This window comes from Buteo buteo, chromosome 17 (genome assembly GCF_964188355.1).
Source record: "Buteo buteo chromosome 17, bButBut1.hap1.1, whole genome shotgun sequence".
Taxonomy (NCBI): Eukaryota; Metazoa; Chordata; class Aves; order Accipitriformes; family Accipitridae; genus Buteo; species Buteo buteo.
In genome coordinates, this window is record NC_134187.1 from 30191975 (window position 1) to 30218764 (window position 26790).

General features: G+C 58.6%; 3 protein-coding genes across 6 annotated transcripts in view; 2 read left to right on the plus strand and 1 right to left on the minus strand.

Moving 5' to 3' along the window:
* Window positions 1–329: 329 nt before the first annotated feature.
* C1QL4 (complement C1q like 4) lies at window positions 330–2509 on the minus strand. Its single transcript, XM_075049661.1, has 2 exons — window positions 1988–2509; window positions 330–509 (listed from the first exon to the last, which is right to left on the minus strand). Exons 1-2 carry the CDS (start codon window positions 2507–2509, stop codon window positions 330–332), a joined length of 702 nt encoding a protein of 233 aa, XP_074905762.1.
* A 9097-nt stretch (window positions 2510–11606) lies between these two features.
* On the plus strand, window positions 11607–12800 carry DNAJC22 (DnaJ heat shock protein family (Hsp40) member C22). Its single transcript, XM_075049648.1, has 2 exons — window positions 11607–12395; window positions 12621–12800. The coding sequence occupies exons 1-2, from the start codon at window positions 11607–11609 to the stop codon at window positions 12798–12800; spliced, it is 969 nt and encodes a 322-aa protein (XP_074905749.1).
* A 915-nt stretch (window positions 12801–13715) lies between these two features.
* SPATS2 (spermatogenesis associated serine rich 2) overlaps window positions 13716–26790 on the plus strand; it is a 31409-nt gene continuing 18334 nt past the window's right edge. For 2 of the 4 annotated variants that reach the window (XM_075049626.1, XM_075049630.1), the window contains exons 1-2: window positions 13716–13848; window positions 22137–22453. In XM_075049626.1, the coding sequence (XP_074905727.1) occupies window positions 22429–22453 (25 nt within the window). In that variant the 5' untranslated portion in view covers window positions 13716–13848; window positions 22137–22428. Of the gene's footprint in view, window positions 13849–18140; window positions 18235–21514; window positions 21543–22136; window positions 22454–26790 lie in introns of all 4 variants that reach the window. The other 2 variants (XM_075049628.1, XM_075049627.1) reach the window with 2 other exon arrangements.

Sequence of the window (26790 nt, forward strand, 5' to 3'; positions counted from 1 at the left end):
GGGGGAACAGGGAGCCCAACGATCGGCCGCGGGGACGGGGACAGCAGCGGGACACCCCGACACCCTTGGGGGTGCTGGCATGCGGGGGTGGGGGGACACCGATGGGTGCGTGGGGGTGATTTCGGGGGGGGGGTGGTGCAGGTGCGTGGGGCAGCGTGCGGTGGAGGGGGAGGCACGTGTGTCCTCGTGGGTGTCTCATCACACCCATCGCTGTCGTGGGGGACGGTCACACCAGCGGGAGCTGGGACACCCCCCCTCCAAACACCCCCCCCCCAATGCCCACAGCCCCGTCCCCACGCCGGGGTGGTCTGGGGGGGCGGTGGGTGGGCTCAGTCGGGGTAGATGATGAAGCCGGAGAAGGTGCTGTACTTGTTGGTGTTGCCGCCGTGCACTTTGCCGCCGTCCAGCTTGACGAAGACCTCGTCGCCCACGTCCAGGTGCAGGATGACGCTGTTGCTGGCGTAGTCGTAGTTCTGGTCCGCGTCCTGCGCGATGGCGCTGGCCCGCACCTGGGGGGCACGGCCGTCAGGGACATCCCCCCACCCACCACCCCGCCATCCCTGGGGAGGGAGCCTGGGAGTGGGGTGTGGGGCTGGGAATGGGGGGGCTGAGCTGCTCTGGACCCCCCCCAGCCTGCTCAGCCCCTCTGTCCATCACCGCTCAAGGTCACGTCGCCCGTCTGCGGCAGAACCGGGCAAGGTAGCCAGCGTTTCCCCCCCCCGCCGGCTCCCTAAATGTTGCCGGCCGGCAGCAGTGACAGGAGGGGACAGGGACAGAGCCCCTCCCGCACCCCGGGGTCCCGCAGGATAGGGCCACCCAAGGCCGGCTGTCGGAGCTGGGTCTCACCATCAGTGCTCGGTCCCGAGGACCTGCTGGTGACCGGATCCGGAGACCCCCGGGACCCTGTGGGACCCCAGGGCTCTCTCCTGCCCCACACTCCTGTGCTGCCCCTGGGGACCAGGGATGCCCCGGGGGGGTGGGGGCAGCTCCTGGGGCGGGGGGGCGGTGGCAAAGCTGGCATCGACCGCGCTGGATCGATCCTTGTTTCTCCCATAATAAATGGGAAGCATCCGGGGCGAGGCGGTGCAGGAGCTGCTGGCCGGGCTACGCCTCCATGAACAAAGGGACCGGCTGGGGGGCACAGCCTGTCCCCCCAGATGTTGGTGGCTGTCCCAGTTGGGGGGGCACAGCCTGTCCCCGTCCCCCGCCCCCTCCGGTGTTGGTGGCTGTCCCAGTTGGGGGGCACAGCCGGTTATCTCCGGTGATGGCGGCTGTCCCAGCCAGCCCCGACAGACCCCACTCCCCACTGGCTCCGAGCCCGGCGCTCCTGGGGGAGTGTGTCCCCCCTGCCCCTGCGGCAGGAGCCCCGGGGATGGGGCTTTCGTGTCCCCGAGGCTGAGGCGATGGCAGGGACGGGAGCAGGGTGGCTCCCCCAGTCACCCCATCCATGGTCCCAGAGGAGGAACGGGATGGGGGGGAGATGGGGATGGGAGCACTGGGTGGGTGGGGGGAGCAGGGATGGGGAATCAGGGATAGGGGGAAATAGGATGGAGGAAGAGGGATGGGGAGAAGAGGATGGGAATGGGGTGGGGGAATTGGATGGGGGAAACAGAATTTGGGGACTGCGGTGGGGGCAATTGGGGATGGGGGGTGAGGATGGGTGGAGCTGGGATGGGGGATCAGGAATGGGGGGAACCAGTGATGGGGGAACTGAGGTTAAGGGAAAGGAGAATGGGGAAACCGGGATGGGAGGAAACAAGATGGGAAAACCAAGATGGGGGAGCAGATGGGGGAAGCTGGGATGGGGGAGCAGGCAGGGGCAGCAGGCAGGGGGAGCGGGGCTGGAGAAGCCAGCGGAGACGCACCGAGAAACCGGGGCTGGAGGAGCCGGGCTGGAACGGGGTGAGGGACCGGCTGGGGGGAGCAGGATGGGGGGCACGGGGATAGCGGCAGGAGCTGTCGCAGGGGTGCCGTCCCCGGCTCGTACCTGCCCGTTCTTCATGAGGTCGGCCCACATGCTGGTGCCGTCGCCGCCGCGCATGAGGACGTGGTAGGTGAAGAAGTAGATGCCGGGCAGGGGGCAGGTGAACTTCCCGCTCGAGGGCTCGTAGTAGTTGCCCACGTTGGTGACCACATCGTCGAAGCGCAGCACCTCGTAGCCCTCGTGGGGCTTCCGCAGCCCCGCGTAGAAGGCGATCTTGGGGCTATAGAAGGAGGGGATGTACCCCCCGGGACCCGGCCCCGGTGGCCCTGGTGGCCCTGGCCGGCCCGGCTCGCCCGGTGGCCCCCGTGGTCCCGGTGGTCCGGGGGGACCCCGCACGCCGGCACGGCCCTTGCGCCCCGGCTCGCCCTTGGCGCCGGGCAGGAAGGGCGGCGGGGAGGCGGCGGGCAGCTCGGGGCCGGGGTAGGGGTCGCAGACCATGCGGCAGCTGCCCAGCATCTCGTAGTGCGCGGCCGCCTTGGAGCTGTGCACCAGCAGCGGGATGGCCACCAGAAGCACCAGCACCATGGCCACGCCAACGGCCGCCCCGGCCACCCGCTTCCTGCGGCTCAGCCGGGAGGCGGCCAGCGCCAGCAGGTCCTCCTCGCCCTTGGGAGCGATGGTGATGCCGGGGGGGGTGGACGGCACCCAGCCGCCCACTGAGCCTTACGCCCCGGCGGGGACCGGAATGGGAGCGGGGATGGAGCGGGATGGGGCTGCGGCCGGCAGCGGGGCTGGGCGTGGGGACGGGAGCAGGGATGGGGATGGGGACAGGGATGGGGACGGGGATGAGGATGGGGACGGGGATGGGGACAGGGATAAGGATGGGGACAGGGATGAGGATGGGGATAGGGATGGTCACAGCAGAGGGGCTGGGGTTGGAGCCGGCAGTGGGGACGGGAGCAGGGATGGGAGTGGGAACAGCAGCAGGGCTGGGGACAGGGACAGGGACAGGGACAGGCACGGGGACGGTCACAGCAGCAGGGCTGGGGCTGGCGAGGGGAGCGGAGCTGCGGCTGGAGCCGGGACTTGAGCTGGTGAAGGGGACGAGACCGGAGCCGACGATGGAACCGGGAGTGGAGCCACCAACGGAGCCGGGAGTGGAGCCGGGACCCGAGACGGTGACAGAGGCGGGAGCGGAGCCGGGAAAGGGGCTGAGACCGGAGCCGGGGACGGAGTCGAGACCGGAGCTCCTGCAGCAGCCAGGACCGGAGCCGGTGTTGGAGTCGAGGCCGGAGCCGATGATGCAACCAGGACCGGAGCCGGTGTTGGAGCTGGTGATGTAACCGGAGCCGGGATGGAGCCGGGACCAGAGCCGGGATGGAGCCGGGACCGGAGCCGGGATGGCGGCGGGATGGAGCCGGGATTGGTAGCCGGGACCGGAGCCGGCACCGAGCCGGGATGGAGCCGGGACCGGAGCCGGCACCGAGCCGGGATGGAGCCGCCGCGACACGCGGGGCAACTTCTCGCCAAGTTGCCCGGGAGCAGCACCCCGGGGAGCGGGACCCCCCCCCTCCTCCCTCCCCCGGGAGCGGCACCCGAGCGGCCCCACCGCTACCCCGCTCCGCGCTCTCCCCGGTACGCACCGGCGGGACCGGCCCCGGCCCCGGGCAACACCGCCCGGGGCTGTTCTCCGGGATCAGCCCCCGCACTCCGCTCGGGGTCCCCGGGGACGCGGAGCCCCGGGCCCGCGGCGGAGCCCCCCCCCCCCCCCATCCCGCCTCCGCCCCCCCCCCCGCCGCCGGTGCCCGCCGGTACCTGCCGCCCGCGGCGCCGGGAGCCACGTGCCGGGGCCGCCGCCCGCCCCGCGCCGCGCCCGCAGCCCCGCTCCGCCCGCCCCGCTCGACGGCACCGGGCACGGCGGGGGGGGGGCGGTGGGGAGGGACGGGAGAGCGGGGGGGGGGGGGGGGCACGGGGAGGGGAGGGTGTGCAGGGTTGTGATGGGTGCACGGCCGGGGGGGGGTGAGTGTGCAAGGGGGGGGGGTGCGTGTGCACGGCGCTGGGTGGGTGTGAGCGTGCGGGGGGGGCAGGGCTGTGTGGGTGCAAGGGGGGGGTGATGGGTGCGGGTGCGAGGCGGGGGGGGGGTGGGTCTGGGGGGGGTGGGTGCACGGGTGTGCGTGGCATGGGGTGTGGGGGTGCGGGGGGTGCACAGGGATATCCCCCCCCCCAAGCTGACACAGCTCCGCGCAGGGGTCGGGCAGGCTGGAGGCCGCGGGTCTGGTTTTGGGGACCCCCTCCCCAGGGCTGACCCCGATCGCACACCCCCAGATCGGGGGGGGGGGGGGTGTGTGTCTGCTGGGGTGCGTGGTCCCTTCCCAGCCCCGGAATAGGGGCAGAACCCCCGTCCCTGGGGGGCTCCGGTCCCCCCAGCTGCCATCGAGGTGCCCATGAGGCCGGGGCTGCTGGGGGTGTCCGGATCCAGCCCCGGTTGCTCCCAGCACCGCGGCGGATCCGGTGCTCTGGGAGCTGATTTACGGCTGCTCTTTTCAAATCTTGCCTGAATTTGCTCCGTTATGCAAAATGAAGTCTTGCCCTCTGCGCTCCCGGGAGAGGAGCCGCTTCCCCCACTGCCACCGGCCCCTCGCCTGCGGCTTCCCGGCAATTGGAAAAATAGTAGGGAAAAAGAGGAGAAATCGGGCAAGAGCCACCGGCCCTTCTGCTCGGCCCCCCACACCGGTGCTGCCCCGCACCGGGGACACCTCGGGTCCCTCCGTGGGGGAGTGGGAGCCGAGGGCGTCCCCCTGCATGGAGCCACCGGGGTGGGGACGGGCCCATGGGTGGCTTTGGACACGCGTGTCTGTGGGGGGGGGTCCACGCGTGTCGTTGCGGTGTCAGCGGCCGGTCCTGCGTGTCCGTGTGCATGTATGGGTGCAAGCTGGGGGGTGAGTGGGGGTGCGTAGGGGTGTGTGCGTGCATGTATGTGCGTGTGCATGCTCAGTGCATGTGTGTGCATGCGTGTGTACGCTCTGTGCGTGTGTGTGTGCTCTGTGCGTATGCTCTGTGCGTGTGTGCATGCATATGTATGCTGTGTGCGTGTGTGTGCATGCATATGTATGCTGTGTGCATGCTCTTTGCACGCGTGTGTACGCTCTGCGTGTGTGTGTGTGCATGCTCAGTGCATGTGTGTACATGCCACATGCGTGTGCATATGGATGCCGGGGTGCGGGGGGGGGGGGACAGGCAGGGGAGATGCTCCCACTGTAGCGACCGCGGGTGTAATTTATCCGTATAGTTTTTAAATTTGCAGGCCTGGCCAGCTCCCTCCAAAGGGCGGCGATCAATCAGCCGGGATATTGGATGGATTTATGGGCCCTTTATGCAGGAGGATCAATGCAATCCTGAAAAACCCGGCAATGTTTGTGCAACAAATTACGGCGGCTGGAGCATCTCCCTCGCTCGCCCCCCGTGGGGACGGGGACGGGGTCCGGGTGCCATCGATGCCACCCATCCTGCTCCCCAGGTGCCAGGGACGCCGGAGTCCCGCCACCGCTACCCCCTCACTGGCTGATCCTAATGAGCAGCAACAGTGAATTAATTAGTCAGGCTGCGAGGGGAAGCCCGAGTGCTAATTAGCCGGCACGGAGGGCTGGTGGGGAATTCGTGCCCGGTGGCACGGCCCTGGCTGCAGGGATGTGAGGGGACGCGAGGGGACACCGGGGGTCCTGGCTGTCCCCAGCCCTGCCGGCAGCGGGGCGAGGGGGGGGAACCGAACGCTGGGGGTAAAAATAGCGGCAGCAGCGAGAAAGGTCAGCCCCGGCGAGAGCAGCCGTGGGGGAGACAGGGAAGGATGGGGGGGTCAGGGCCGGATCCTGCCCGCGGCTCCCAGGCTGGGCCTGGATCCGGTGCCCGGCTGCCGTGGGGGGCGGCTGGGCTCAGAGGGGCTCAACCCCATCCATGGGGGCTGCGAGCCCAGCGCCGGCGCTGAGCCCCTATGGCGTGCCAGCAGCCACGGCGGGGGTGTCCCCGATCCCTCATGGCTCCCGGTGCTGAGCCGTGCCTCAGTTTCCCCATCCTGGCTGCTCTCGCTGCCCCCCAAACAGGTCCCGGGACGATGCTGTGGGCCACCCCGATGGGGACCGATGCGTCCCCGACCGCGGAGCCAGCGGCTCCGGGGCCAGAGCCGGGAGCTGAGCCCGGCGCGAGCCGCTGGGGCTGGAGGCGGCTGGCAGAGCTGCGGTGCCGGGGCTCAGAGCATGAATAAATGCATAACGCTGCGGCCCCAACGTCCCCACCGCCCCCCCTCCCAGCAGCCAGGCGGGTCGGCAGCGCCGGCACGGGGAGGGGGGCTTCGGTGCAGCCGTCCGGCGACTCCCCGTTCGCCATCTGCCTCCGCGGCCCCCGAGGACCCACCGGCTCGTGCAGCGGCGTGCAGCCCCGCAGGGTCACATCCAGCGCCGGCACGGCCCCGGCGCTCGGTCCCTGAGCCCCAGCATCACCCGGTGCATGCCCAGCGCACCGTGCACGGTGCTGGTCCGTGGTTCCTCGCCCGCGGTGCATGGCACCCAGCGCCCGTGCGTGGCACCCAGCGCCCGCTGCATGGCACCCAGCGCCCGCTGCATGGCACGCAGCGCCGGTGCATGGCACCCAGTGCCGGTGCGTGGTTCCTGGTGCCCAGGGAACGTCACCTTTCCTCTCCTCATGGCTTCGCCAAACATTTCCCTCCCCACGGCAGTGGTGTGCCGGGATGGCAGACGGATTGGCGTGTCAGCGCCGGCCGCGCAGGCCGGGAGGGAGCCTTGTGCAAATGAATATAGATGGGTTGGAGGCGGCCGGGCGCTGCGCGCTTCATCCAGGGCATGTTTGCAATAAAGCTGGGCCGCCGGGCCGGCCCAAATTGGATGAAAATTGTCCTTGAACGGCGACAATAAACCAGTAGCTGGGGGGGGGGTGGGGGGTGGGGGAGGGTGCTGGGGAGGGGGGCTGCGAGGCCGGGCTGGGGGTGATGCCGGCTGGGTGCTGCTGCGGTGAAATGCCCGTTAGGATCCCGGTGCGAGGCCGGGGTGGGATGTGCCAGGACCGTGGGGCTGGTGCTGGGAGCGTCACCCCTGGATGGAGCCCACGGCACCGCGGCACCCACCGTGGGGCACCGGGGCTGTTCGGGTGCCCCCTGACAGCTTTCGTGGGGTGGCAGAAGCAGCCAAGTGGGCAGAGCATCGCCTGCACCGGGGGGGACGACCACCACCACGTTCCCCCCCCCAGCGTGGGCTCCAATCCTGGCCAGCTCACCCCTGGCACCCGGTCTCCAATGTGCCCCCCAGTCCTCACCCCTCTGCCCCAGCACCCCCAGACCTCCCCTCCTGTCCCCCCGCCCGGCTCATTAGCCTCTGCTGTTAATTGGTGAGGAGGCAACTGGGAGGTTGCTGATTGGGGGGGCTGGGGGGCTGGAGCCGGCTGCCCCTCAGCAGTGGGGGGCTCAGGACATGGTGAGCGGGGGGGGTACGGGATGAGGATGGGATGGGACAGGGTGGGATGTCCCACCCAGGGGCAGCCACATCGCGCCGGGGCTGAGCAGTGCTGGGGGGGGTCTCATCCACACCCCAAGTTCCCCACATCCCCCCCCGGGATGGTGCTGAGCCCCAACCCCACAGCTGCTCGTGGGGGTCTCATCCGCACCCCAAGTTCCCCACATCCCCCCCCCGGGATGGTGCTGAGCCCCAACCCCACAGCTGCTCGTGGGGGTCTCATCCGCACCCCAAGTTCCCCACATCCCCCCCCCGGGATGGTGCTGAGCCCCAACCCCACAGCTGCTCGTGGGGGTCTCATCCGCACCCCAAGTTCCCCACATCCCCCCCCCGGGATGGTGCTGAGCCCCAACCCCACAGCTGCTCGTGGGGGTCTCATCCGCACCCCAAGTTCCCCACATCCCCCCCCCGGGATGGTGCTGAGCCCCAACCCCACAGCCGCTCGTGGGGGCTGCCACATGTGGGGCCGGATCCTGCACCAGGGCTCAGCCCCGACATTGCCACCCCCATCCCGCTGCGGGTGCCCCACGGAGCGGGGGGCAAGGCTGCACCTGGGCCACTGCTGTGATGAGCTGCAGGGTCTCAGCCGTGGGGGGACCACAGCGGTGGCAGCCCTTCACCCATCTCTGGCAAGGGGGGGGGCATCCCCCGGGAAGGGGAGGCCGGGGGATCCCGGGGGGGATTTACATCCCCTCCCGGCTGTCCCCCCCCCGCGCTAGCGGGGGCCCGGTTGCGGGGCCGTCCGTCACGGCATGCCGGCGCCTGCCGAGATGGATGGCTGCGGGCCGGCCCGGATTAATTCTCTGGACAAGCGGCATTTATTACGGATGCAGAGGATGTCAGGCGGAGAAATCCATCCCGGCCGGGCGGCAATTAGGCGGCTGGCCGGGGCACGGGGGTCCCGCTCGCCCCCCCCGCCACCTGCCCGGGCCCCCCGCGCCAGCACCCCGGGTCCCCCCGCCTCACGGGCCCCCCCCAGCCTCGCCGTGGGGTGCCGGGGGTCCCCCCCCTGCGGTGCTGCCCCCCGCACCGGCGGGGCCGGGGGCTCATTGCAGATTCGCCTCATGCCCACCTGAGCCGGGCGCTGACAAATAGACATTTAAATCAGACAATTAGCTGGCCTCCACCGCTGACATTTTTAATGTATTAATGTGCATCAACAGCTAATACATATAAAATTCCCCTAATAACAGCACTTGGGTACCGGGGCCGTGCCGCAGCCGGCGCTGGCAGTGATGTACGAGTCCGGAGGGACTCCGGCCCCGGCGTTTGCATTAATTACCAGCAAACTGACAAGGCAGCGTGACACGCGGGAAGGCGCCGGATGCCTTCAAACAGCCCCGCGGCCCGTTTTTTCCAAGCCCTGGCGTGCGAGCGTGAGTGTGAGCGTGTGTGCGGCGCAGCCGGGCGTGCGGAGGGGCGCGCGGTGCAGCCGCGTGTGCGCGGGCCGGTGGCGCCGCGTTTGTGTGCACACGCGTGTGTCCCGTGTCCCTGCGTGTGGGTGGGTGTTGGGGTGGGGGAGCGCTTCGTGTTCCTGCTGGGAGAGGGGGGGTCGGTCGGGGCAGGCGTGTGCGTCGGGACACACGTGCGCATCAGGGCACGCGTGTGCATTGCGATATGCGTGTGCATCGGGACATGCGTGTGCATCAGGGCACATGTGCATGAGGACATACACGTGGATCAGGACACATGTGCACATCAGGGCATGCATGTGCATTGGGATACATGTGTGCATCAGGGCACATGTGCATGGGGGGACACACGTGCATCGGGGCATGTGTGTGCATTGGGACACATGTGTGCATCAGGGCACGCATGTGCATTGCGATATGCGTGTGCATTGCAATATGCTTGTGCATTGGGACACGCGTGTGCGTCAGGGCACATGTACATGAGGACACACGTGTGCATCGGGGCATGCACGTGGATCAGGACACACTTGTGCATCAGGGCACGCGTGTGCATTGGGATATGAATGTGCATCGGGACATGCGTGTGCATCAGGGCACATGTGCATGGGGGGACACGTGCATCGGGGGGTGTGTGTGCATTGGGACACACGTGTGCATCAGGGCACGGGTGTGCATTGCAATATGCGTGTGCATTGCAATATGCGTGTGCATCGGGACATGCATGTGCATCAGGGCACATGTGCATGAGGACACACGTGCATGAGGACACACATGCGTCAGGACACACGTGTGTCCCCAGCGCTGTGCACAGCCACACACAGGGACCAGAGGGGACGGCTCGAGGCCGAGGAGCCTCCGACCCCACTGCCTGCAGGGAGGGGTAAGCGGGATGCGGCCCCCGCCGTGGTCCCTGCGTGTCCCCGGCCGCGGTCCCCGTGCGCCCGGGCGGTGACAGATGCTTCAATTCGCGGGAAGGCTCCGAAAATCGATGCCTTAAACGCTGGTGGCCGGGGCTGATCAATGCCGCCAATTACGCCCGCAAACAGGTGCTCGTGGGGGGCTGGGGAGCCCCCCCATGACCCCCCCCACCCCGGGCTGGGGCACCCCAAGACGCCCTAGGGGTTCCCCTGCAGCCCCCCAGCTCCGCGTTTTGGGGGGGTACCCAGGGAAACTGAGGCTGCCGTGGGGGGCTCCGGCCCCCCCCTCGCCCCATCGACCGCCGGCCCCTCTTGCCGAAGGCAGATTTGACATTTTTAAATCTAGATACTTAAAGGAATCGATCAGGCTGCGAGACCCCTGCCCCCCCCACCCCCATATCGATCCTGCCCTGAAACGGGGGGGCACGGCACCGCAGCCCCCCACCAGCCTGGGGGAGTCCTGGGGAGGGGGGGGGGGTGTCCGGTGAGGAGTCCCAGCACCCACCCAAGCCAGGGTGCCCCCCCACCCTCCGTTCAGGCTGGCGGGGCTGGTTCCCCCCCCCTCCGGCATGGGGCTCGGGGGCAGCAGAGCGTGGGCTGGGGTCCGCTGGGACCCGCTGTCAGGGAGGCAGCCAGGCGCGGGGTGGGCAGCGCGGGGGGGGCCGCTGTCAGCCTGCACTGACGAGCAGCCGAGCTGGGGTGGGGGGGGCCACCAGCATCCCCCACACCCCACTGGCATCCTAGGGGGGGTCCCCAGGGACACAGCCATCCTGGACTCTCAGCTCCCCCCCCCCCAAAACAGAGCTTTGCCCCATTGCACCCCTAAAACCCAGGGAGGGGTCCCCATCCAGCCCCACGGCCGCAGCGAGCGGGGGGTGATGCACCCCCAAAACCCGTCTGGCCGCAGTACCTGGGGGGTGCTGAGCTTGGGGGGGGGGTGGTTTGCAGCCCCTCAGGCCCTGCTAACGGGGGCTGAGCCCCCCGCACAGGGCAGCTGCGGGGCTGTTAATAATGGATGAGACCAAATTGGCGGCCGGCAGCCGGTTAATCCCTGCAAACACGGCGGCGGCGGCGTGGGCTGAGCAAACAGGGGCTGCGGAGAGTCCCGGGGGGGCCCCTGCACCGGGTGGGGGGGGTGTATTGCATCCGCCATGCAGCGGGTACCCCAATTCCAGGCGCCGTGGCATGCCGGGGCCAGCTGCACCTTGGGAGGCGGTACGGGGTTGGGGTGCCGGTGTGGGGCACCCCGTCCCCCCCCAGCTCCGCGCACCGGCGTGGCGATGCCGATGCCGTGCCCTTTGCCCGGTGTCGTGCCGGGGCAAAGTCTGGCGGGGGGAGCGGCGTCGCCGGGAGCTCCGCAGGGAGAGGTGGGTCAGGGTGGGCTGCAACCCCGCCGGCACGGGGTCTGGGGGGCTGAGGGGGTGCACCGGCCCCAGGTGGGCTCACGGGACCGTGGGTGGGCTCACAGGGTGCTGGATGGGCTCAGGGGACCCTGGGTGGGCATGCAGGACCCTAGGTGGGCACAGGAGGTCCTGGGTGGGCACGCAGGGTGCTGGGTGGGCACACACCAGCCCTGGGTGGGCACATGGCAGCTGGGTGGGCATGCAATAGCTCTGGGTGGGCACGTGGGACCCCGGTGGGGCATGCACCAGCCATGGGTGGGCATGCAGGTCACTGGAGGGGTCTGGCACGGCGGGGGGGACGGCACGACCTGGGGTCCCTGACTGCACTGTCCATCCCGCAGGGTGCCGGATGCCGGGGCCGTGCCGATGCCCGCCGGGGCGGTGACCCCCAGGGCAGCCCCGCCGAGCCGGTTGCCGCAGCCGGGGGGAGGATGGCCAAGCGGCTGCTGGTGGCTTACGGGCTGTGGGTGCTGGGGGGGCCGCTGGGGCTGCACCACATCTACCTGGGCCGGGACAGCCATGCGCTGCTTTGGATGCTGACGCTGGGCGGCTTCGGCGGAGGGTGGCTCTGGGACTTCTGGCACCTCCCCGGCTGGGTGGCCGCCGCCAACGGGACCGGGGTGCCCGGGGACCGTGGCAGGACCGTGCCGGCCCTTAGCCCCCTGCGCCTGGCGGGGCAGGTGATGGTGGGGATATATTTCGGGCTGGTGGCGGCACTGGGGCTGCCCTGGGTGCCGGCGCTGCTGGCGCAGCCCCTGGCTGTGGGGCTGGGGGTGCAGCTGGTCTCTTCGGTGGGTGACCAGACGGCGGAGGCACCCAGAATCCTGGCCGCAGCCTTCCTCGCCTCCCTCCTCTTCCAGGGCCGGGTGCTGGCGGTGCTGCCCGCCAGCCTGGCCGCCAGCATCGCCGCTCAGCGGCACCGGCGCTACAAGCCCCGTGGGATGCCGCGGCCCCGGCTGGCCGCCCGGCTCTACCACCTGGGGCTGGCGTGCCTGGCCTTCGCCGCCCCGCTCGCCTGTCGCGGGGTCTTCGGCGCCGTCGGGGTGCTGGGCACCCTCTCGGCCCTGCTCCGTGCCGCCACCGAGCTCCCGCTCCTGCCTTTCCGTGCCAGCTGGCTCCTGGCAGAGGTCCTGGGCTTCGCTGGCGGCTCTCCGGCGCGGGAGCACGGCGCCAGCTTCGAACCGAGCAGCTGGAGCGAGCGGCAGCAGCGGGCGTACGAGGTGCAGGATGCAGCGCTGGGTAGCCGGGCTGGAGGGGGGATGCCGCGGTGGGATGTTGTGCTGGGAGGATCCACGGGATTTGGCTGTTCCCATGCCGTGGAGGGGGAAAACACCCTTTTTGGGGTCCCTTCCAGCTGCTGAAGGCACATGCAGCCCCATGCATGGCCCTGGGGGGGGCCAGCAGGGTCCCTACAGCCCACGCCAGCGCATCCCTCTCGTCCTTAGGTCCTGGGCCTCCCGGACGGCTCCTCCGCCGAAGACGTGCACCGGAGCTACCGGGAGCTGGTAAAGGTTTGGCACCCGGACCACAACCGGCACCGTGCCGAAGAGGCCGAGAGACGCTTCATCGAGCTGCAGGAGGCCTACGAGGAGCTGGCGGGGCCCAGGAGAGCGGCGGCGGGGTGACACCACCGGCAGCCCCCGCCATGCCGGGGGACCCGAGAACCATGGGGGGGGGTGTTTGTAAACACGGAGGTTTCCCTCTCGCTGCTGCTGCTGCTTCGTTCCTTCGCTCCATCCTTGCAGCGCGTGGCGGCAGGGACCGCAAAGCAGAGCAAGGCGTGCGCGGGGTCGGTGATACACCGTCGCCCAGGGATGGCTGCGGAGCAATGGAGGGGGGCTTGGGTGAAGAACCGTTGCACATCGGCTTGTGCAAACCAAGATCTGCGTGGACCATTGGACGAAGAACCCGCCAGCCCTTCCACGGGTGGCAGCCCCGGTGCCCCCCGGGGGTAAAGCGGGGCGGGGGGCGGTTAGGGCGGAGCGGGGACGCGAACCCGCGGACCCCTGAGCTCAGCCACCCTCCGCATCGCTCCTCATCTTCGGCTTTTCCCGGAGGGCACTCGGGTGTTTCCGCTGCAGGGCGGTGGCTCTCGGCAGTTTCCGTCCACGTTCGGCACCCGCCGCCCCGCCCCGTTCCGCCCATCGTGGGGGCGGGGAGGCGGGGCTTCGGCATTGCCGGATCCAATTGGCTCTTGGCGGAGAGTGGTCACGCCCTTCTCGCGCCCCGGAGGCGGGAGTGGGCGGGGCCTTCGCAGTCGAGTCGGCTGGGCCGCTTCGCCATTGGCTGGCGGGATGCCTCCCTCCTCGCCCCGCGCCGCGTCCCCGCGCGCCCAGGCGCTCCGCTCTGCCCCCTCATTGGCCAGAAGCGCTCGGCCCGGCCCCCGCGTCGCACCTGAATGGCTGGAAGAGAAGGAGGGCGGGCCGAACCGGGCCTTCCCCGCCCTTTCATTGGCGGAGTCCTCCAGGAGGGCGGGCGCGCTGCGGCGTTCCCGCGCCACCATTGGCTACCGAGCGGTGAGCGCGTCCCGATTGGCTGACGCGGCCCTGAGGGCTCCTGCCGGGCCGCGGCCCCCCGCCCCCCTCCCCGGTGCATCGCGGCGGCCTGAGGTGAGGGGGGGGGCACGGCGGCGGCGGCGGGCAGGGGCGAGCAGGCCCCCACCGTCCACGGCCGGTGAGTGCGGGGCGCCCGTGGGCCGCGGGGACCGGGGGAGCGAGGGGAGGGGGCGGGGGGAAGGGTGGTCGGCGGGGGAGGGCGCAGCCGGGGGCCGGGCCGGGGGGTCGGGAGGGGCCTCGTGTGGGGAAGGGGGGGGGGAGCTGAGGGGCCTTGTGAGGGGTAGGGGGGGCTGAGGGGCCTTGTGTGGGGAAAGGGGGGGCTGAGGGGCCTTGTGAGGGGTAGGGGGGGCGGGAGGGGCCCCGTGTGGGGAAGGGGGGGGGTGAGGGGCCTTGTGAGGGGAAGGGAGGGCCGGAGGGGCCTTGCGACGGGTACGGGGGGTCGGGAGGGGCTTTGTGAGGGGTACGGGGGCTGCTCTGTGGGGGAGGGAACAGCCTGGAGGGTGGGCTGCGAGGGGGACATGGGGAAGGGGGTGCCCTCTGCGGGAGAGGGTGGTTTGGGAGGGGAGGGTGGCAGTGATGGGGTGAGGGGGGGCTGGGAGAAGGCCTGGGTAGCAGAAGGGTATGAGGAGGAGTGCCCCCCCCCCCCCAAGCGATGGGGAGGGGGCAGCTAGTGCAGGCCGGCCGGGGAGTGGGCCCACGGGGGTTGGTGGTGGGGAGCAGTGGGGGACCCAGGGGAGGCTGCAGAAGGGGGTTTGCGGGTTGGACTGGGTGGAGCAGTGGGGTTTTCGTGGGGTCAAGGGGGTGGGGGGGCACGGCGGGGGTGCAGCTAGCGGCTGGCTGCATGGGGGGAGCAGAGGGTCCGGAGTGTTAATACATTATTTATGCCGCAGCCGGTACACGTACACAGCCCAGCTGGCCCATTGCTTCCACCCGCTGTCCTCCATCCCTGCCTCTGCCGTGCCTCTTCTCCTGTACCGACCCGGCTCATAAATCCCAGGGGCAGGAATCCTCTCCCGGTGTGCTTGGAGATCTTGCTGTGTGTGTGGCCTTTAGTTCTTACTGTAACACAAATAATTAACTAATGAGGGTGGTGAAAAGCAGGCTGTGTTGCAAAGAGGGCAATGTTATTTTTCCCCATACCTCCACAGGGCTGTGGTCTTTAGCACACCTAAAGCTTGACTCCCCCCCCACCCCCCTTATTCACTCAGGTTTTTCTCCACGAGAAAGTGAGCCAGCAGTAAGTTAGAAGGTGGCTTCCAGTGCCTGGTCCCCACTCTTTTCCCCCCCCGTGGGTGCTCATCGGTACTGTTCTTGTTTTGTGCTCGATGATCAGCTTCCTGAGGGAGCAGAAAGAGGCGTTAATGTATCCGCAGAGGGAGCTGTTGCAGAGAAGTTGTGAAGCCTCCTTCCCCACAGAGACAGGCCCTACACCGTGGTTCCATAGGAAGGAAGGCAATGAATAGGATTTTGTTCGGTTTGGAGAGGGGAGAAAATCCTGAGAGGGATGTGGGATTTCTTTCTGAGGGTGCCTTAATGGTTCCCCTGGTGTAATCGTCATCCCTGGGTATAATGATCCTCTGTGGAGGGGGGAAGGTCAGATCAATTCTCTTGCAAAGCAGCTTGCCATCATCGGGCCATCAGAGGAGCTTGAGATGCCAAAACAGAAACAAAAGCTTCTGAGTGGAGCCTTTGTTACTTGAGGGGAGGTAAACTTGGAACAACCGACAGAAAATTCCCTGCCGACTACCTGTGGGATGTGCTTCAGTGTCCCACCAGAGCGTGGCAGCTCTTTTCATGATTTTTAGCTTTTTATGATGACTACTTTTCACTAACTTTGTGCTGTGTTTCCTGCTGGATGCTTCCATTGGAAAGCTCTGGCTGCCATGTCTTTCTTTGGAGGTATTGTAGATCTTGAGGCCGTTTGCCTTGAAAGTTACAGGTAGAGGGTGTGGAGTGTTTTGCCGTACTGTTTGGCTCTGGGACTTCATGCTTTCTAAGCAGGGCTTGCTCACACAAGCTGGGGGTGCCCCATTATGCAGTCCAGATGGAGAACAGGCCTGAATCCAGGAGATTTTGGGACCTGAAGGAGGTCTGGTAGAGCCGAAAGGGAAGCAGGCATCTGTGTAGTGTGAGAGCTCCTTAAGTCCTCATGGCTGTAGCTGGCACCGAGCTTCTGGCATCCCTTATAGGCTGTCCCGGGCAAGTGTGGGAGCACGGCGATGCCTGCGCTCAGGTTGAGGAGTAAAGGCAGAATCTCCCCAGAAGTGCCTGCGGTCGGTATTGTCGCTGCCTCCTGAAAGGTGGAGGGGAAGGAGCATGGGTCTGACAGCACTGCAGCTTCTCCTCTCCCTCTGTACTGCCAGCTTGCTAGATCTTCCAATGGTTGGGGAGTGTGGGACATCCCCGCTGGGTGCTGAAGTGTCACTCGGATCCGTATTGCTCTCCCACTGTCGTACGGTGTTGCTCTATGCACTTGGTGCTTGGGGCCTTGGTGTTTATTTCTTTTATTGCAATACTCTGTTAATAATGTAGTTCATGCGTGCTGGGCCAGCAAAGCCCATGCAGCCCGTCTTAACTGTCAGACCCGATCTGCATGAAAGTTGTGTTTGGCTTCAGCAGCTATTTTGCTGTATATCACATATACGTGGCCATAGCGATGTCTGCTGAGGTTACCATTGTTTTGGGTTTGCCAGACTGAACTCCTCTTGCAGGAATTGTCTAATGCATAAGGGTTTTTTTTAATTGGAGCTTACTCTTCAAGGGGCATTTAAATATTTTATGATTTTTCTGAGCCATGCAACCCCTAAGCAGAAGATTCTTGTTGGATTCAGGACAAAGGAGTTCTAAAGGTGACTTGCAATCTGAAGAGGATATATAGGTACTGCATTTTTAAAATATAATAGATCTGGCGATTCAAATATAGGCCTTATTTTTAATGATCTTTTCAAGCTCTCTCTTGGGATATCAGACCTGGAGATTAGCTATAACCAAAGAAAAAGCTGAGGGAGAGGGGAAGGTTTCTAGCAGGACTGCAGTAATCCCATTCACCCCATTTAAACTGGGGGAGATGAAGGATTTTTTCACCACTTCAAGTGGGGCAATGAAAGGTGTCATCTTCTGCTGCATTTGCCATTATTTTTTCCTTCTTTTCAAAAGCGTCTGATTTTTGGATACTTTGATAAAAAGTAAAATGTAATCTGAAAGACACGTGTTCATCCTCTTAAATATGAAACAATTCTTGGCAAGTCACTGAGACTCTTCCAGATCACAACGCTGGCAAATATGATCTAAAAATAGTAGCAATGCACGCAAAATTACACAGGACAAACATACATGTGCGAGTTTCCATTGCAGCTGTTCCTCCCGGGCCGGCTGCTTAGGAAGGGATAGGGAAAGCTTTGACTGGATGGAGAGAGGACCAGAAGACAAAGTGCAAAGAGATTTTTGCCTCAGGAGAGCAAAATTTGATGTCCAACTCAAGAGCGTTTCACTTCTGCCGATTTGCTCCACTTTCATCGCTGTGTAAAGTGTCAGAAATCCCACCAGCAATTCCCAGTACCTGTTCATCTGGAAAGTGAGTATGGAAAACAGCGTCAGACCAGGAATCCTGCACTGAAGCCCCCTCCTGAAGAACACAAAACCCGGTGGTCTGCTCTTTTATCTTGTTTAAGTATTTGTAAGCACACCGGTTGGGGTGTTGTAACATCATCAGAATAGATATGGGAGTGTTTTGTCACCTGAAATACTAGTTTTACTTCTTTGTGCTGCAAAACGATACACAATTAGCTTATAAGAGGTAGATGTTTGAGAATAGCTAATGCCCAGTCGTGCTCTGCATAATGCATTTGGTGAAAGAACAATAAATGTGTGGATTTAAACAGAATATAGACAGCTAATTATCCCTGAGGTTAAATGTTCAGTTCATTCCTGAGGAAATACTGAAAAAAAACCCCAAAACCAAACCCCAAGAGTGATATTAAGAAACTATTTTTTAAAATCCTAAAATGGTTCTTTGTATTGTACAATTTTATGATCCGTCATCCAGTACCATGAAAGGACTTGTCCAGGATAGAAAAAGAAGCTGCTTTGTGCAGGCAGGGATTTGGCTGTGGGAGCTGGCGTAAGACCTTCCCAGACCTGTGCTCGGAGAGGCGAGGAGGCCACGCTCCTCCTTCCCCGCGTGCTCTGACCGAGCCATTGTTTGGTGGAGGGAGCTTCTGAAAACCCGATTGTCTCGATTTGAGAGGGTGGGGAAAAAAAGGGAAAAAAAAACCCCAAACCCAAGTTACAGTCAGGCTTGCGCCGTGCTTGCTGCTGAACGGTGCGCTTCCTTCTTTTCAGATGCGGGGTAATAAAGCTGTCTGGCTTTGATTAAAGTGTTGGCCTGATGTGTTTCGTGGTCTGTTTCAGGGCAAAAAATGTAGTTCTTCGAACAGAAACGACTGAGGCATCTGTTGAACATGAGGGATGAACAGGCTTATTTTGGTCTGCTGTAACTTAACAGGTATTTGCCGAAAAACCTCTAAGTCTCAGGATTTCAGTGCTGCATAAATTCCCCGGGGATTCAGTGGAGGTCTGGGAAAAAACAGGCTGTGCTTGTGCCGTGAGTCGGGGCTGGTGGCACCCAGCAAAGGCAATAGAAATTTGGGGTGTCAGTGTGTTCCTGTGTACAGTGGGCATATTAAACCTGCTCCTCCAAGTTGTGTTCCATGACAGGTAGAATGAGTTCCTGAATTTCTAGTGTAATTGTCGCCTTTTTTTTTTTTTTCCAGGACACACTGTAAAATTGAGTTAATTCTCTTCTTGCCTGAGTGTGTTACAGAGGGGGGGGTCCAGTGCTGTAGGTAAACACCCAGGTCCTCTGAGGTGCTGGAGTCTTGGAAAATGGATTTTTATTTGAGAATGATTATAAATTACAAACAGGACAATTTATTCTACCGAAATGCTGTTGTGTGTACTCACAGAGACGACTCTTACATGCTTGATCAACAAGATTAAAATAGCTTGGTAAGGGACTACTTAACTCAAAAGCCAATTAGCCAGATGCTACTGTACAGTGTGAATTATGCTCCAGCTGGGCGTGAGGTGGTGGCTGGGGACAGCCCACCGTGCCGCCTGCCCGAGATCCCAAAACAACCGTGGTAAAAACCCTCCCAAGAAGCAGATTTATTTATTATTCAGAACTCCAGATTTCGCAGCAAAAGCATCTTCCATAGACTAATAAAAAAATCCAGACGAATTTCTCACTGTTTATCATCTTTTCCTTCAAATAGGGAGCTATCGAGTTCCGAAAGTTTACTGAAATAATCCGTCTAGACAGAGCAAGAATAGCATGGCAAGCTAACACTACGGGTGGGGGATTTAGAAGTCATTTCTTTTTTGACTTGCTGTCTGTAAAATTTCAAACGTTTTCTTTCTTTCTAAATTAGATGGAATATGCTGATATTTGTGCATTTAACAATAAAGTGTGTTTCCAGTGTGATTTGGAAAAGTTTTATGTTGTCAGCTGAACGCTGGCAGCTCTGGGAGGAGTTTGGTTGCTCTGTCCATAACAGGAGGGAGTTGGGTTTCTATGGGTTATATTGCTCCCCCGTCAATTCTGTTATAACTGCAATATTTTATTGAAATCCTGCAGGTAGATTTCTTGACGTTTTTGTATTGATGCTTTACTGTTTCTATAGACACATAGTGTGCTATATAAGCCTTATATGGCCCTTATCTGAAGGAGCTCACCCCCTATAATGAGTTTATTTGAGTTTACATTAACTTTTGCTGGTTTACCAGTCTTGAAATTTCCGCTTGGGTTTTAAAAATGCTTGTGTGTTTTACAGCCGTCTCGAGCCGACCTGTTTAAGGTTCCCAGCTAATAGCCGTGTTGAAATTTCCAGCTGATCTGCCGTGAGAGACACGGAGTTAAAGGCAGGTCATGCAGCAGCCTGAACCCCGATTCTGACACGAGCCGGAGCTGCTTTTGACTGTCTGGCTCTAGATTCTTACCACAGGGTATATCAGATGAAATATTAATTGCATCATCAAGGAGTAAAGATTTGCCATTTCATACTCATCAGATATATCAGTGGGGTTTTGTTTCCAGTCCATTATTTTATTACTTTTGTGCTTGGAATTTAGCTTGCCAAAAAGTAATTCAGAACCTGCTGTATGTTGTTTGTTTCCCCCACCAAGACTTAATTACTGTTTATTTTTCTCCTTTGAAGTGGGTAAAAGTATATTTCTTGGGTGATAAGGTGTAGTGTTTTTCAGGCTTTTTGAGATTTCCTGACAACTTCTCTACTGGCAACTTTTTTTTTTTTACAGCTTGTTTCTAGACTTTGTCTGAATGAAGTGTTCTTGCAGTTATTTTCTTTTCGGGGATGTACGTGCAGAGGCAGTTTTTAAGTGTTCCTTTGTTTCATGAATTAAGTTTGAGACAACTTGAGGGAGTTCACGTAAAGTACTCTCAAGTGTGATGTTACAGGCTTTCGTCAGTACCTGTGTATTTCCATGCTCCCTCCGGATTAAAGCATGCTCGTCTTTATTTAAAAAATGAAATTATAAAGATGACTCTAAAGCAGTTTTGCGGTTTGTTTGTTTCTTGTTTGTTTGTTTTTAAAACTCCGAGCAATATATACTGAAGGCATCTAACTCTGGTATCATAGGTCAGTGTGTGAGCGCTTTCCTTCTCCGCAACCCCAATGTTATCTTAAAATCACAGGAGGTACCGGAGGTTCCCGGCAGCTGGACGGCTGCGCTGCCTGCAGAGCGTTTCCTGGTCGTGGACACAAAGCACTCAGGCAGGGAAGTGAAACTTGGGTGTAATCGTGCAAACCAAAGCACATCGGCCACGCTAGCACGGCTGGCAGAGCTCAGAGCTCGACCTGCCGGCAGTCTCCAGGCGTCGAGCTCGGGGGCCGCTCACATCCCGATACGGCAGCTTAATCCTTCGCTAAATTCTCCGGCTTCTGTGTTTTTGAGCAGAGTTTCAAATGCCGCAGTTTTTATGAGGTGGTATTTAGTGCCTCGAGGCATCAAAACGAATGAAGGCATTTAATTCAGAGAGCTGAAGGCAGCGAGGCAGGAGTTTGTAACCACCTCTCGTTTTGGGACGCTGTTTGCAGGTAAAAAATTCTTTTGCACAGTCTTTTTTTGCGCAGACAGCGAGCGTTGACTCTGTCTCAGGTTTAGATTGCTAGAGTCACTGGTTAGAAATAAGTTTTGAACTCCTGTGTAGCTAATAAAGGAAAATTCTGATGATAGGAGACGTTTATTTTTAAATCAAAATAGGCTCATTAGGACCCTGTCGATGAACCCTGGGGCAGTGTTGCCGGTTCTTGTGTTGCAGGAGCGTTGCTGCATTCCTCAGACTCGTAAACCATATCCCTAAAAATAATCCTGATCATCGGGGTGGAGGGAAGTTGAACTTGTAATTAATTCTGGAGCAGATTAGATGCGTGTTTCTCAATGCTGTCATTTCATTTTCAAGAGCGTGTGGGTTTTGCTAAAATGTACAAGGTCTCCTGATGTTTACAAAAATATTTTGCATCTTCAGTTACCTGCGTTTTACATGTTGAAATGGCAATTTTTGTGTTTTTCCCTACTCCATTGTGAATAGGGTTTTGAGGTTTTATAATGGGGGCCAGATCCTTCCTTGGGGTTAGGCGGGTTTGCCGTGGCAGAGAGGTCCCTATTGTTTCCTTACCTTGTGTATCCTGTTGTTCTTTGTTTAACCTGTCATCGTACTTGATGTGGTGCCTGCCGCCCCTGCTTTCGCTGGCTCCTTAAAGCAGGAGTGCTGGGAGCGCAAGGAAAATACACGTATGTAATGCCACACGGAGCTGCCCCTGCACTGCCTTGGTGGGGGAGGCTTGTGTTTCGTGCTCTGTTGAAATAAGCAGAGAAAGCATTTAAAATTTGTATGCTTTTGGGTGCTGGCAGCAAAGTGAATTTTGCCTTCCCTGGGATGCTGGTTGCATTAACACGCAAAAGGGCTAAGAGTTCATGCTGTCACAAGTGTTGTCACCGAGCATAGGAACCGTGCTCTCGGTCCACTTTGTCTGATGGCTCTTACATCCGTAAATGCTGGCATTTGTGTAAATGGTTTTTTTGTGATGCGTTCCAAACCTCCCTGGTTCTACCGCTTGCATGCTTAAGTGACAGTGTCTTACAGTAGCTTTGAATTAAGCCTGTTGAAACCATACCAAGTCTGTAGGGATCTTGTTGCTTTATATTTAATGTTGCTTTTTTTTCTGGCTAGTTGTTTCACCACGCCTTTAAACAAAATAAAAATTTTACTCTTAAAAAGCATGAGCAAGACGGCTCTGACAAGCTGGGGGCTTGGGGTATGCCTTGGCTAGTACAGTAGCAATTTTCTTATTTCCTTTCTTTTTTTTTTTCTTCTTTCTTTTTCAGAACCTGAAAAGACCAATACCAACTGCTGCAGTCAGGCTTCGTGACAAGAAGTTGCTTTTCAGAGGAAGGAGCTGTAGTGCTCTGCTGGCCTGTCAGCAGATTTCTGACAACTCCAGACCCTGTTTGCCCTCGCAGCTGGGATTTTGCCATCCCAAACTAGATATCTGCCGTTTCCCGCATTGATACAAGGTGGTGTGTGAATTGCAACTGCCAGCTACGTCGCTCCAAGGGCGAGGACTCTATTTTTTTCCCCCTCCTGTATATAGCTGGACATTAGAGCAAACACGCTGAGATGTCTAAAAAGCAAAATACAAAAGGTAAGATGCATGTGAATGTGATACAATCAAATGCCAATAAACAGCACCATTGATTCCAAAGTTATCAATTAGGAAAGGGGTTAATTGCTTTTGCTGTACTCCCTTTCAAGGCTGCTAGTGTCACTTGACAGCTTATTGTCGCTATCTTAGTGACATCATATAACCTGTTGGGTTTTGTGACATTTTTAGTAACATTTCAATTGTCCAGCTGGACAGTTCTGATTTCACAAGTTCCTGTATAATGTTAATATTGCATCACTTTCACAGTCAGACAACAGGAGGAAAAAATTTTGTTTAGTAGTTGGAGAGTTATAGAGCCAAACTTCTTTATTTTGCTGGGGCCCCCAGTTGGTGCACGACCTCCCCTCGCTGGGTATTGCCAGGATGAATTTGAGTGCTGTCTGGGTGCCCCATGGGATTAACTCTACCAAAACTTAGTCTTGTTCCCAAGCAGCCCTTTTCCACCCTCTCAGAGTGCCCCGTGGACACTGCGGTTTCAGGGCAGGCTTCTGTTGTGGACTTGCTTGACCTGTCTGTGGCAACTGCTTGCCAGGAATCCAGTTGAGAAACAAGCCATCGAGTCTAGGTGGGATAGCTCAGCTCAGGTCCTCGTCTCCTGGGGATGCGATTCAAATGAGACCTATTTAAATCTTTTTCCTTCAAGATAGGTACAGAACAGGAACGAGCAAGTTTGCGAGAAGCTTTTTCACTTGCTTTTGTCTTCAAATACACAGGCTGGTTTTCCTTTCTCTGCCATCGCATGTTAAGTGGCAAAGCTGTTCTGGCGTCAAGCAGCTTATTTCAGGGAGGGATCTTATTTGTCGCGTGTGAAACATTAATTCCAAAGTGTGTGTGGTGGGGGGAGAAGGGGGGTTGAGGGTTATGGTTCTCTTTTTATTTGAGCTGACTACTAATTAATAATTTAAGGCGAATGGGTTTGACAATTCATGTCCTCTACCTCAAGAGAAGAGCTTTTGTTCTCTGTAGATTTTTTTTTTTCTAGCAGCTTTGGCATAGAAACAGTGTCTACCTGAGGAGCCCAGCCGTCCTTTGACAGCTAGATCCATACATGATTCAAAGCAATTAGTAACAGTTATGGAAATTATTGTATAGGATAGTTCTGAGTGATTTTTAAAATGCTGTATTTGTATCTGTGCTCTTGGAAGCCTCAGTACAAGTCATTAAGAAATTGACTTCTCTCTGATGCTGGAAACGGAGCCCAGCAATCGTTGCTGCTGAGTACATGTGGAGAGAAAAGCACACCTTGAAACAGCAGAAGAGAATTAATGGGTCTAGGTAGGGGAACAGCAAGAGAAATCTGTACGAGACAACTGGGGGAAAACATGGGAAGCTGTTACTCTGAGGGAATTTGGGGCTTTGGCAAATCCCCAGCCGAACAAGAAAGCCGACACAATTGCTGCTCTCGGTGTGGTTCGGCAGAGTGTGTCATAGAGAGAACCTGCTGGGAAGTGCTGGCATGTATTGGGTTCCTAAAGAAAAGTAAAGGGATCTTAGACATAAATATTTGACACCGAGCAGGAATGCAGAGTAGGCTTTAATTCGCTTTGCCACCAGGGATATAAAATACGCCCTGCTTTGTTAAGCAGGCTCATCTCCAGTCCGCGTTGCAATGTGGACATAAGGGAAGGTGAGAGTTAAAGCTGCAGACTCTTCTGGCTGTGCCCTGTCCTGTTTGGACTGTGATTGAATTTTCAATTACTACTTTTCTGCTGCTCTAGAATGTTAATGTAGTCAACGAATATTTTCCACTCCTCTGTAAAGGAGTGTACCTTGGCCAGGTGAGGAATGTCTTTTCAGTTTCTCTTCCTTTCTTTCTGAAAGCAAAACAAAACCCCTTTGCATTGTAACAAAGGGCTGGTGAGAAGTGTTGAGAGATAGGGAATGAGACAGACCTATTTTTAATAATGCAGCAGTTTTGAAACTGAATCAGAAGCCCACCTGTTTCTTCTTCTTAGAAGTGCCACAGAACAGAGTGAACATCTGAGCTATTCAGAAGGGTATTTTTAAGTCTTGTGAAAATGTATATGCAAAGTTTGGGCGCAGAATCATGTTCTACTCCTGAATATTACTGGCTGTAAATAACTCTTTACTCAAAAGATCTATGCTGAGGAGAAAACAGTTCAATCTGTAAACCAGTCATGTAATTATCCCCATTCAAAATCCAAATGCATGCATCCACATGTAGGTCCATGTCTGGGTTATACTGGGTGGCTGATTTCACCTTTAGTATATTCTATAAGGGAGAATTTAGAAATTCCAAGGAAAGATCGTCTCAGTGATGCCAGATCTCTAAATAAATACTTCCCCAGAGTCTAGTAGGTTTGTTTGTTTGCTGCTGTCTGAAGTGGTCTTGGATTCTTAGTGCTTCGTTTTTTTCCCCAACACGAAGCATGTGCACTCCCTCTCATCCCCCCTTCTGACTCAATTAATTGATTTGAGTGAAAGCAGCCACCAGGCTTAGGAATGACTGGTGACCCCAGGATACAAAGCAATCACATAAATCTTGTTTCCATCGGACGTCAGCCACGGTTTTAGGCATGCCAGGTTCCTGAATAAAACAGCACTCGGGTTCCTACTCATCTGGATACATCAAGGAGCCATTTCAATTGATGGAAAACTGCCCTACGTGAATTTGGCGAAGGCGAAAGGTCTTTGGTATCAGTCGCTGGGAAGGGAGGGCTTCAGCTGGAGCGGTGTTAAGCAGCAGGGAGCCTGCACACCAGAACCTATAAAAAAAACCCCAAATGTGGGAGAAATTTAATTTTAAGCTCATACTTTGTTTAACAACGCATCAATCAAGCAGAAGATACTGCTCTGCAGAAACCAAGCTTTGCCGATTGGGGTGGTTGCAAACTATTTGCTCGGTCTGTGTCCGGACGACTTCTGGTAGAATCGTCAAACCGGCAGATTCCAGAGTTAATCTGCAAGGCAGCACTTGCTGTGAGTTATGTTGAAAATGCACAAAGGCGAATATTGAGCATGTGTTCTGTAACCTGATAAATCGGATCCTGGCTTGTGAGTGAGCTCGGGTATGGTATGAGGATGCAGGTGATGTCAGGAATTCATGGGAACTTCAGCTGCATCACTCTGCTGAGTGTGATGCTCTGGAAGTGCGCAGGTTTAATTTAATTTTTCTTTTTTTTATGTGTAGATGGAAATTAGATGGGAGGGGGAAGATGGCATCCTGCAGTTTGAATTACCTTAATGGCTCTGTTTGGCTTCGCTGCCTTAGCTCCACTGAAAGCTGATTGCCTTGCTTCACTGCTTGTGTGTCCAAAGCAGAAGGCGGAGCGCAGGTTAAAACTGCAGCTGTGACAGTGGCCGGGAAATGGCAGCATGCCTGCATTGGCTAGAGCAGGTCGGTGACACCATGGGGGCAATTAGACCTGCACTCGAACTGCTTCCCTTGCCCCTGGAAGCAGGACAGGTGCTTAGGAGAGCTGTGTCCCTGCCTTTGTGGCAAAAACACCCGCTTTTTGTGTCGGGCAGAAATACCCAGTTTTAGCAGCATAACTTTAGGCATATTTAGTTGATTTGCAAGAAATTAATTTTTATTTCATATTTAATTTCTTTTTTTTCCCCACTCTTCCAAGCCCTTAAATGAATATGGCCTTATATTGGGAAGGTAGCCTGCATTAATACAAGGGCTAACTCTTCTGCTGCCATCCAGCAGCCATCCAGCTTCTGCTGGAGACCGGATGTCTGGAAGGTTTAATTTGCTCACCTCAGAATGAATTCTTCAAATTTTGAGTCCATCTCTTGCCTGCGTAGCCAGGTTTTTTTTCATAATAACAACCTGGTGAACTGATCACTTTCCCATATCAAGTTTGGACCGAGAAGGCTGTGTTGCATGCTTGGCCCCTTGAAATCTGTTTGAGAAAATAAGCAAGAAAGTGGTATTTCTTGTTGAGACAAGACTCTGAAGTGCAGCTGCCACCTCTGTGGGCTGGCTGTGCGCTGCAGGAATATCGCAGGGCTATCCTTGGGGCATTAAAATAGTTTCCACAACAGCTGATTCAGGTACCAAGCCCCGACTTTGAATGCACCCAGGCAGCAAGTAGGGACAGAAATTGAGCGAGTACAGCTTAGTAACCCAACAGACCCGCTCAAATATCTTAATGTATTTTGGGGAAGGGAGGGTTTAGAATGGTCTGTGATAGTGATGTTCTTCCCCTTGGATTATGGAGAAAGTTAGTGTTTCTATGTAGTTTTTTTCTGGTATCAATGAAATGTTGTCTCAACAGCAGCAAACCCAGGAATATTGATTCTAGCCCCGGTTTAGTCCTCACTTCTCTCTAATTCGTGAGGAGAGAGCT